At 57.9% G+C, this 10,291-nt stretch overlaps 4 protein-coding genes across 4 annotated transcripts; 3 read left to right on the top strand and 1 right to left on the bottom strand.

Moving 5' to 3' along the window:
- Positions 1-386: 386 nt before the first annotated feature.
- SDRG_00382 (hypothetical protein) lies at positions 387-1,482 on the top strand (the record flags this gene model as incomplete). Its single annotated transcript, XM_008605855.1, has 2 exons — positions 387-560; positions 609-1,482. The coding sequence occupies 2 exons, from the start codon at positions 387-389 to the stop codon at positions 1,383-1,385; spliced, it is 951 nt and encodes a 316-aa protein (XP_008604077.1). The 3' UTR covers positions 1,386-1,482.
- A 238-nt stretch (positions 1,483-1,720) lies between these two features.
- SDRG_00381 (hypothetical protein) lies at positions 1,721-2,901 on the top strand. Its single transcript, XM_008605854.1, has one exon. It carries the CDS (start codon positions 1,741-1,743, stop codon positions 2,884-2,886), a length of 1,146 nt encoding a protein of 381 aa, XP_008604076.1. The 5' UTR covers positions 1,721-1,740; the 3' UTR covers positions 2,887-2,901.
- Positions 2,902-3,067: 166 nt separating this feature from the next.
- SDRG_00380 (hypothetical protein) lies at positions 3,068-6,944 on the bottom strand. Its single transcript, XM_008605853.1, has 8 exons — positions 6,361-6,944; positions 5,968-6,312; positions 5,766-5,919; positions 5,328-5,716; positions 5,064-5,279; positions 4,754-5,017; positions 4,095-4,707; positions 3,068-4,043 (listed from the first exon to the last, which is right to left on the bottom strand). The coding sequence occupies exons 1-8, from the start codon at positions 6,865-6,867 to the stop codon at positions 3,166-3,168; spliced, it is 3,366 nt and encodes a 1,121-aa protein (XP_008604075.1). The 5' UTR covers positions 6,868-6,944; the 3' UTR covers positions 3,068-3,165.
- A 1,666-nt stretch (positions 6,945-8,610) lies between these two features.
- Positions 8,611-10,291, top strand: SDRG_00379 (2-oxoisovalerate dehydrogenase E1 component, alpha subunit). Its single transcript, XM_008605852.1, has 8 exons — positions 8,611-8,739; positions 8,805-8,995; positions 9,043-9,078; positions 9,125-9,200; positions 9,250-9,443; positions 9,485-9,584; positions 9,633-9,994; positions 10,042-10,291. Exons 1-8 carry the CDS (start codon positions 8,661-8,663, stop codon positions 10,261-10,263), a joined length of 1,260 nt encoding a protein of 419 aa, XP_008604074.1. The 5' UTR covers positions 8,611-8,660; the 3' UTR covers positions 10,264-10,291.

Genomic DNA, 10,291 nt, shown 5'->3' with positions numbered 1-10,291 from the left:
TTTCCTTGTGGGGTGAGGTAGCAATCATTTGGGGCGTAGTACACAGCAGTAGAGATAGTAAAAATATGAATAAAATATCGTGGATTTGCATGACATTTATCGCTAGCATGGCCGAGTGGTTCATCGGGATATTTGGCGTCATCTTATCGCGGAAATACATCCTTTGAGGTGTGTTGTACGGTAGAACTTTTATCAATGGATGAAACTATGCATTGATAATTCGAAGAGTTCTAGTACAAGATTGTGATAGTTGGTCCATTCTGATTGGTCGATCCGATCTACCGTAAGATCTTATCAAGGGACCCTTGATCTTATCAACATGTTATCAATACCTTCCTTCCTAACGAGCACACACAAGAACAACATATGAACATGGCAAAATCAAAATGGCGAGCCCGAGCAAGCAGCACACCGAGGTCGCTCATCTTGAGGCCCTGCGCCGCAACATTGCCCAGCTCAAGGCCGAGCGCACACAGCTTTGCGACGACTTGCGCAGCGCCCAGTGTGACGCGCGCGCGCTAACCGAAGAGCTCGAACGCAAAAAGCAGCCGACGCTCAACGTACCCATTGATGGACTAATCTGTCGTACTATTAAATTCTCCACGTAGAAGTACGTGCGCCTCGCCGTGGTTCTCGGGATCGACATGCCAGAAGTCGACTTGGTCGCGGCTTGCGAACGCGACGTCGCCGCTCTCTGCACACGGCACCAACCAGGCTTTGGCGCGACAGAGGACCTCTGGCTCGTCGACGCGACCAACTCCTCGACCGTATCTCCACTTGGACGCGCCGCGGCCGCAACATTGCCCGCGCGCAGCACCGTGACCGCGCGCGACGTACTTCGCCTCGGGTGCTCGTACGCGGCGAGAGGGCTCCCAGTCGCCACCATCAACGCGATTCTTGACCGCCTGACCCTCTACCACGAAGTCGAGACGACAAGAACGCTCAACGTGTCGGCGCCGGCGAACGTACAATACTTGCAACTGACGGTACCAGCGCTCGAGCATCCGGCGATCACGCGCACTCAGTGCGTGGCACTCGTCATCGAGTGTGACTCGCACGACCAAGGGTGGGCCACGGACGCGTCGCACCTCAACGGTTCGTACCGAGGGTGCCACAGCTGGGTTGAGCTGCAAGTCACAGCGCCCAACGGGTCGGTGGTCGTCCCGCGCCGCGACGCCTATCGCAACCTTCGCGCACACTCTGCATTCCGCCGGCACCTCGTACATATCACGGACACAAGCGTGCTTGCGCACCTTACCGCACCAGGCTCGCGGGTCACCGTGCACTTGCGCGCGCAGTTTCCTGGTTGGAGGAACGAAGCTCGGTTTGCGCGACTCGCTATTGCGTACAAGGTCGCGTTGTGCGACGACCTCATGCAACTTTGAAGCGTCGACGCGCAGCAATTCGTAGTTGCCACATCAAATTTGACGTCGAGATGCGTTGCCTTCTATAGCTTTGAATGTCATTCGTCTTTTTAACGCATTTAATGACACACACCGTGACGCGAGCTTTCTGGCACCAAATGCAACACCGTCAAGGCACGGATTGGTGATACCGTCTAGGAAAATGCAGTGCATCTCAGAGACCAACCTCAGATTCAGATTGGTCGCGTTCATAGATTTGTGATGTCTGAGTACGTACGATCTGATTTCGGTCAGATATTATCCAACACCCACAAACCCATTTTTCCATTGTAATAGCAACCTCATTCTGGCATTTGCGATCCACGACATAAGCCGTATGCAGCTGCTCGTACAAACGTGTCTTCTCGCGCTACTCAGTGTCGTCGCCGCCACGACCGTCGGGTCGGCCGGCGCCCTCTCGCCGCTTTCGCTCTCCTTTGATGGCGGCGCACCATTCCGCCACGTCATCGAGAAGCCTAAGGCCACATACGTGGCGGTGCATTTTGAGAGTCTTCACATTCCAGTCAACGGAACGCTCCGCCTCGTGGACAAGAGCGGGAAGGATGTTGTGACATTTGCCGGCGGCGACCATCGCGGCAGCTTCTTCGCCGAGTGGCTCGCGGGCGACGCCGTGACCCTTACGTACGACGCACCGGTTTACAAAGCGCAGTCGACGCCCGTCTTTGTCATCGACAAGGTGGCCTTTGGACACCGTGCCGTGGTGACTGAATCCATGTGTGGCGAAGACTTGACGCGACCCGCTTCCTGCTACCGCAATACTAGCATGCACGCGCCGAGCCGCGCCGTCGCCCGGCTCCTTATCCAAGGCATCTCCAAGTGCACGGGGTGGCTCATTGGGTCCGAGGGCCATCTGATGACGAACGAGCACTGCGTCGGCATCAAAGAAGACGGGAGCGAAGTCCAAGTCGACTTGGGGGCCGAGTGCGACTGCGACGATGTGAGCCAGCACAACGTTCACGACGCCTGCAAGGGCACGATCGTCGCAACGAACGCTACGTTTGTCATGTCGGACACAGCCAACGACTTTGCGCTCTTCAAGCTCAACGTCAAGGACGGCGTGGATTTGAGCCAGTGGGGCTACCTCCAGGTGCGCGCATCCGGGCCGGTGCTCGGCGAGCACGTGTACGTGTCGGGCCACCCCAACTTTTGGAGCAAGCGCGTGTCGGCGTATGTCGCCAACAACGTGCCGGGCGTCGTCACCAATCTGAGCTTCGACATGGACAAGGGCCCGACGCCGTTGAAGTCGTGTCAGAAGGATGAGTTCACGTACAACCTCGGGACGCTCGAAGGCAGCTCTGGGTCGCCCGTCATCTCGGCCAAGGACCATGTCGTCGTCGGCTTGCACAACTGCGGGTCGTGCGATGCGTATGGCAACGGCGGCATCAAGCTCAACAAGATCGTGGCGCAGCTCGCGAGCAAGGGTCTGTTGCCGCCCAACGCGATCGCCAAGAGTCACTGCTGAACGACTCACAGGCAGTAGTTGGTGACGTATCGTTGACATGTGAAGCTGTCGATTCGGACGTTGCGCCTTGTGCTGTCGTGTTCACAGGCAAAGACGCCACTTTCGAGTCTAAACGGTCCATAACCACTGCTTGTTTTCCGATCGGCCATGTTGCGCGATGTGTTGTGGCACTGCATGTCGGCGGAAGATGGAAGCGAAAGCATTGGTCATCATGGAAACCAAAAGCTGTAGGCAAACACGGTATATTCATCATCATTCTTGTCGTTTTGGGCGCTTGACCTAAATCGCCAGCTTGGCCAAGTGGCTCAGCGGGAAAATATTGATTTCGGCCGTCACGTCCATCTTGACGATACCATCCGGCGGGTCCGTCCCGATCAACGACCCGGTCTTGCCCGCTTCGTCGCCGACCAAGATCTTGACATTGTCTTGCTTCTCGGGAATGACGTGCTTCAGACTGTCCATGTGGAACGTCACGTTCTTGCCGCGGATGTCCAAGACACAAGAGTCGTTCGAGACCGAGACGATGACGCCTTCGGCCTCGTAGTAGTCGCCCTGCGATACCACTTCGACAACGACGCCCTTGCTCAGCCACGAGCTCTCGTGGCCACCGCTCGACATGCCGCCGTGGCCGTACCCGCCGTCGTACGAGTGGAACTGGTCCGCGGGTGTCATCGGCGCCGGCGTCGTGCCAATGCCACCGTGATGGGGTGTCACGGCCGCCGGCGTGCCCTTGTGTCCACCAAAGATACCGGGGGTCGTAGGGTTCATGGGCGTGAAGCCCACCATGCCAGGCGTCGTCGGGTGCATGTGCAGGCCCGGCGTCGTCGGGTGCATCGAGCTGTGCAGACCGGGCGTCGTGGGGCCAAACGAGTGCTGCGACTGGTACGGCGTCTGCATCTGCATCGGCGTCTGGGCCATCGTGTTGCGCGGCAGCCCCGGCGTGGCCGCAAACGGTGTGGTCGGCGCCAGACCCGGCGTCGTGTACGGTCCTTGCTGGAACCCTGGTGTTGTCGGGTTGAGCATACCCGGGGTCGAGACGCTGTGCATGTCGTTGTTGTTGTTGCCCGGCGTGGCTACATACGAGGACGGGCGATACGTGGGTGCAACGCCCAAGTCGGACGACACGGCCGGCTCCAACGGCGTGCCAAAGCTCGACGCTACAACATTATGCCAATTGAGTGGCAAACAATCAAATGACGGCGGCATACCGTGTGTAATGTCCTTCTCGTGCGGCATGTGGGACTCGAGGAGCGCGTCGTCGTTTTGCGTCGACCACGCATCGCGCGGCGTGCGACCGCCCGAGCTGTACGAGCTCCGCGACGGCGTGCGCGGCTGGTGCAGCGGTGTGGCCATCGGCGTCATGCCGTGGTGCAGCGGCGTGGCCGAGACCATGGGCGTAAAGCTGTTCGACGATGTCGACATACCACCCTGGCGGCTGTCGACGTGCACGCCCATGCGATCGCCGGCCAAGTTGACAAACTTCTTTTCGATCTCGACGCACTTGGACTTGCAGTGAATTTCGACCTTGACCGTGCCCTCGGTTTCGTCGGCGACCATACCAATGTAGCCCTTCCATTGGCCACGCTTGATCTTGACCGTCTTGCCGACAAGGTCCGACGACGCGCCGCCGCGGCCGCCACGACCGCCGCGACCGCCAAAATCGCCACGACCACCACGGCCGCCGCGACCGCCAAACATGTCGCCGCGACCACCGCCACTGGGGCCACCAAAACTCGACGCACCCATCGCGTACGACTTGACCTTGTCGCCGGCAATTTCAATCTGACGGTTGCGCACCAAAAAGATGCCAGCGTTCGACGTCTAGATATCAAGGTCAACAAGCTGGTAAAACGCAGAGAGAGCGTACCACACGGTTGTTGTGCAAGAAGATGTAGCTGCGGTAAATGTGCTTGATTGTGCCGGTCTGCCCTGCAAAGGGCCCGTCCACGACCTGCGCCATTTCGCCCACGGAGATGTGGTTGCCCTTCTTGTCGAGAGCCGAGACGCGCGATGAGAAGAGCTTGCGCTGGATTTCCTGGTCCGCAATTGACTTGGGCTGACCGTTCTGGCCCAGAACCGTAAACCCGTCACGACCGACGTGCGTGATCACACCGACTTCACCGTGCGGCAGCTATTCGCCGATGTTATAACGACTCTTAGAGGTATGCATTGTGTACCGCCACGAGGTCGTAGAGCTCCTTGCCCTTGAGAGAGTCGAGGCCTTGCGAAACTTCAGCCGACTCTTGGATGTCGCGAACGCGGACTTGGATTTCCTTGGCTTGCGTGTCGACCAAGATGATGGCGACGGGGGCACCCATGGACTCGTCGATGCTCACGACGGTACCCGTCTCGCCCGAGTAGCGCCCCGAAACGACCTTGATGTGCGCGCCAATCTAGTATCATGGGCGTCATGAGCTATTCCGAGACGCGTCGATATCTACCTTGACGATCTTCATGAGCTGCTTGAGCTGAAAGTCGAGGATCGTGTCCTTGATCTCTTCGTGAAGCGGCATCACGCGGACCGTGTCGTTGCCCGAGTTGGTACCAACGACCACACCCATGAGGTTGATCAAATCGCCTTCGATGACGCGCACCGTGTCACCCTTGGTCAGATCGACCTTGTTCTTCCACGCGTCGACGTCCCCGAGGTCAAGCTTCGAGACATGCGACGACTCGTTGTCCGAGTCGCCGTCGGCCGAGACGCTAAACTTGTTGATTTCTTCAAGCGTCGGGTTCACTTCGTCGACGCTGAGCATCGTCGAGATGTTGACCTCCTTGTAGAGAAAACCGTCCTTGAACCAGTCATTGTCGTACACGTCCATCATTTCGTCTACACACGGCGCATGAGATGACTTGGCTGCATAGGACGATGTATGTACTCGTGAGCGGGTGGCGCTTGCGGCTCACGTCCGACGAGTGCACCGCGCCGGGCGCAAAGAGCTTGAGCGCCGGGCGCTGGCCCTTCTTGAACTTGGTCGGCTCGCCACCGTTCAAGACCGACGAGTCGAGACGGGGCACGTGCTTGACGATCGCCTACAGCCACATGCATTAGTGACCGGAAGGCTTGCATATGCACCGTACGCGAAGGCCATTGTCGACGATTTCAATGACTTTGCACAGGTCGCCCTTGTAGAGGCCCGCGCGCTTGAAGCGCGCCCAGACGCCCGCAACGACCGGCGTCTTCTTCTTCTGGATGGTCAGGACCGACGTCATTTCGTGGATCGGCACGAGCTTCATGGACCACGACTGGATGTCACGAAGACCGTTCACGGCCTCCTTGGCGAACGGCTCGCGGTCCGACTCGACGTAGATGAAGCCCTTCGAGTTGGACGCAATGACCGACTTGATGTTGAGCGATTCGCCCCGTTTCTCAAACTCGAGGAACTTGTTCATGAGCGAGAGAACCAAGTGCTGTTCGCGGCCCGGCTACATGCAAACCCTCGTGAGTATTCGCAGACAGTCCATGGAGCGTACCTTGCACTTGAAGACCCAGAGGCGCGGGTCCTGGATCGACGGCAGAAGCGACTGCTGCGCCACGGCCGACTGCATGATCTCCTCCGACTCGACGTCGCCATCGTCGTTCGTGCGGCGGCTCTGCTTGTGGCGCTTCTTGAGGCCCTCAATGTAGTCCTCGGCCGAGAGGTTGTCTTCGTTGAACGCAGCGCGGTTGCGGTGCGACTGGTACTGGTGGCGGCTCTCGTCGCCGAGGTCCTCGCCCTCCTGCTCCGCCAAGCGGCGCTCGTCCGGGTAGCCTTCGTCGTACCCATCTTCCTCGCTCTCGTCACCGGAGGCTTCGTCGGCAATGTCGTCGATGAACTTCATGTACTTGGGCTTCTTGGCCTTCTTCTTCTTCGAGTCGGCGGCCTTCCCCTTGCGCTTCTTCGAGGGCGCTTCTTCCTCTTCCTCCTCTTCCTCGGAGAGGTCGACGTTCTCCTCGTCTTCCTCCTCTTCCGAGTGCATATCTTCTTCGTCGGACGACATGGTGGGCGGGCGGCTTCCTGCTGCTTGCTGTGTGGACCACTCGCGTTTCCAAACGGCGGGGGAAGGGTAGACCCCTGGTAGGGCAAAAACAATAAAAAGGTACGGGTACCACTTTTAACATTGAAGAAATATAAAAAATAGCCTCTGTTTAACTTAGGCAGCACTCTTTTTTAAACAGTGGTACCAAGAGAACATGGGGGTACCCCTGGGGGCACCCCTCGATTCAATAAAGCCGTTTAGGACTGAAAGCCTATTTTTGGATAAATCAGGTTTGGTGGGGTCCATTTAGGATTTGGCTCGAGAACCAAAAGGCGCGAAATTTGCGCCAACGTGCTCGTCGCTCCACCGGTGTATCTAGTTTGCCGTCGACCACGGGTAGCATCTTGACCAACGACGACGGCAGCTGCAGTGATTGCCTTTCATGGCACACAACCTTGGTCGTTCGTAACTTTTGCTCATAATGGGAGCTGCTTCGAGCTCCCTGCCAAAGCCGAAGCTCAGCTGATGATGCACTCGTGTTGCGCTCAAAAACGTTGGGCGGCTTGGTGTTGTGTGCTGGCGCGAGGAAGATATCTGGTGTTGAGTGAGATGGCTCACATATATCTCATTCCACACAACGCAGGACGATGCAATCGAGGCCCTAACCCCCGAACGAAGCTGTGCTCGGCACGACAAACTTTTCAACATGACAGTATACCAAGGGAGACATGGCAATGACACAGCATGAGAATGACTCGACAATATTATGGCGGCCGTGGCGCTCTGCGATGGATGTCTGTTCATTCAGGAAGGATATTGTTTTGTGGCGTCGCAATGATTCCGGAGAACTCGGACGTGTTCTGCAAGTAAAACAAACATCGACACCACCCACGATGCACTCTCAGCCTCTCCCGTGGCAGTGGCGTGTACTGCATGCCGATGGTTTGCAGGCGTGTAGTACACGCCGATGGTTGGTTAGCAGAGTTAGCAGGCGTGAAGTCGCAAATATCGAAAACAAATGCAGTAAAAAGGCGCGCCGTCGCATGCAATGACCGTGGCACTTGATCAATCCACGGTACGAACCGCCCCATGACGTCCAGACTGGCGTAGCTGCGCTCGGACTTGGTATTTACCATTCACGCACCCTTTCAAAAATCTCATGAGTCATCGCCACGCGATGACCCAACCCACGACTCTAGGTGCGCCAGTCAGCTCCGCAGATGGGCAGCGGTCAACGTTCGACACTCCTGCTGCATGCCAGCAGCCAAAGTGCGCCATTCCCTTGTGTTGTCCGTTGACAAAAGGGCACGGTAGCCGACTCGGCACTGGATTACTCTATCCGCAAGCATCGACGGCACCGTTCCTGCTGCGTTTGCCGCCAGCAAGCCACGGCCTGGGATCGGCAACCATCTGCGTGCCTTCTGTCTCATAGGGCTCGGGGACTTTCCCCAAGTTCAAGGACACCTTGGTCAGAGTGGGACCGCCCTCCGAGCATGTATTCTGAGAGGTTTTAGCGTGCTGTACTGTGCTGCGTTTGGTTTCATGACGCCATGCATTGTGCGCTAGTATGTATTTCTACAGGTTTATGCGGATGCCACGTCGCCTAAAAAGGTGCTGCGGGTACCAGGAGGTACACCGGTGGTGCGCATATTAATATTCTGGTTTTCAAACGATATTGCCCTTTGCCTCTCTATAGTTTGTATGTCGAAAGGGCAATTTGGCACATTAAAAAACACAAGATTTCATTTTTAATACGAGATTGCAGCGAGGCACGCCAGCGCAGCTCACTTACGAATTCCCAGCACGTCCGTAGAATGGCCCTCCGCTTGCTCACCAAGTCGCTCGCGCCCCGCGCCCGCGCCGCCCGCTTCTTCTCGGCCACTGTCGGCCACGGTACGAGCATGGCCTTGCATGCGGCATCTTGCCGTCATCCTCATCCACCGCATCATGCACGGTAGGCGAATTCCCGGGTGGCCAGACGGTTCCCTACGTCAACAAGATTCATGTCGTCGACCCGAAGGACGCCGACGTGATCCCGGCCTACCGCGTCTTGGACCAGCAAGGCAAGCTTGTGCAGGGTGCATCGATCCCGGAAGGCATTGATGAAGACCTCGCCGTCGAGATCTACAAGCACATGATTCGCCTCAACGTACGTCCACATCCTCGCTCATATTCATGCAAACATGGCTTGTGTAGAGCATGGACAACGTCTTTTACGACGCCCAGCGCCAGGTACGTGCGGCGTGTTGCGGCGAATCCGCTCATCGCTCGTGGCTAGGGCCGTATCTCGTTCTACATGACGGCGTTTGGCGAAGAAGGCACGCTCTTTGGCAGCGCCGCCGCCATCAAGCCCCGTACGCACTTGAAGCTATTGAGCGCATCTTATCTCATCGCGGCGCGTAGGCGACATGGTGTTTGCCCAGTACCGCGAGGCCGGTGTTCTCATGTGGCGTGGCTTTACGCTCGACCAGTTTGCCGACCAGCTCTTCAGCAACGAAGGCGACCTCGGCAAGGGCCGCCAGATGCCCGTGCACTACGGCTCGCGCGAGCTCAACTACCAAACGGTGTCTTCGCCGCTTGCGACGCAGCTGCCCCAGGTAACACGACCGTGTTAACAACCATGGCTCAAACGACATAGGCGGCCGGTGCGGCGTACGGCTTCAAGCTCGCCAAGGAAGATCGCATTGCAGTCTGCTACTTTGGTGAAGGCGCGGCCAGTGAGGGCGACTTCCACGCCGGTGCGTCATCCTCATCCATCGCGTGCCTGAACATGACATTTTTGATAGCACTCAACATTGCGGCGACGCGCGACTGCCCCGTGCTCTACTTTGCCCGCAACAACGGGTACGCGATCAGCACGCCCGTCAAGGACCAGTTTCGTGGCGACGGTATCGCGTCGCGCGGTGCCGGCTACGGCATCCCCGTCATTCGCGTCGATGGCAACGACGTCTTTGCAGTCTACGAAGCGACCAAGAAGGCGCGCGAGATGATTCTGAGCGAGGGCCGCCCCGTGCTGCTCGAGACCATGTCGTACCGCCAGGGCCACCACTCGACGTCGGATGACTCGACGCGGTACCGTGCCGTCTCGGAGATCAAGCACTGGAAGGACACCAACTGCCCGATGAACCGTCTCAAGCTTTACCTCCTTGTACGCGTCGCGCTGTCGATCCCAGCTCATGACAGCTGTGTGTATAGGACCAAGGCTGGTGGTCGGAGGAGCGTGACGTGGCTCTCAAGGACGCTGAGCGCTCGAGCGTGCTTGCGGCGCTCACCAAGGCCGAGGCCAAGGGCATCCCGGCCCTCGACACGATGTTCGAGGACGTGTATGCGGAGAAGCCGCGCCACTTGCAGGACCAGGAGGCGGAGATGCTCGAACACATCGCCAAGTACCCCGAGCACTACGCGTCGGGCCATTAGAGTTGTTGCCTGTTTTCGTTCTATAATA

Source organism: Saprolegnia diclina, assembly GCF_000281045.1.
Source record: "Saprolegnia diclina VS20 unplaced genomic scaffold supercont1.1, whole genome shotgun sequence".
Taxonomy (NCBI): domain Eukaryota; phylum Oomycota; class Saprolegniomycetes; order Saprolegniales; family Saprolegniaceae; genus Saprolegnia; species Saprolegnia diclina.
This window is presented reverse-complemented; position numbering and strand designations above follow the sequence as displayed.

What these genes read in the sequence shown, in the direction of transcription:
- SDRG_00379 (XM_008605852.1), top strand. Translation starts at nt 8,661, where the DNA reads ATGGCCCTCCGCTTGCTCACCAAGTCGCTCGCGCCCCGCGCCCGCGCC. An exon ending in CTCGGCCACTGTCGGCCACG is followed by an intron (nt 8,740 to 8,804) that starts GTACGAGCATGG and finishes CATGCACGGTAG; the next exon opens with GCGAATTCCCGGGTGGCCAG. An exon ending in AGCACATGATTCGCCTCAAC is followed by an intron (nt 8,996 to 9,042) that starts GTACGTCCACAT and finishes TGGCTTGTGTAG; the next exon opens with AGCATGGACAACGTCTTTTA.
- SDRG_00380 (XM_008605853.1), bottom strand. Translation starts at nt 6,867, where the DNA reads ATGTCGTCCGACGAAGAAGATATGCACTCGGAAGAGGAGGAAGACGAG. An exon ending in TCGTCGACAATGGCCTTCGC is followed by an intron (nt 5,920 to 5,967) that starts GTACGGTGCATA and finishes ATGTGGCTGTAG; the next exon opens with GCGATCGTCAAGCACGTGCC. An exon ending in TCTTGCACAACAACCGTGTG is followed by an intron (nt 4,708 to 4,753) that starts GTACGCTCTCTC and finishes CTTGATATCTAG; the next exon opens with ACGTCGAACGCTGGCATCTT.
- SDRG_00381 (XM_008605854.1), top strand. Translation starts at nt 1,741, where the DNA reads ATGCAGCTGCTCGTACAAACGTGTCTTCTCGCGCTACTCAGTGTCGTC.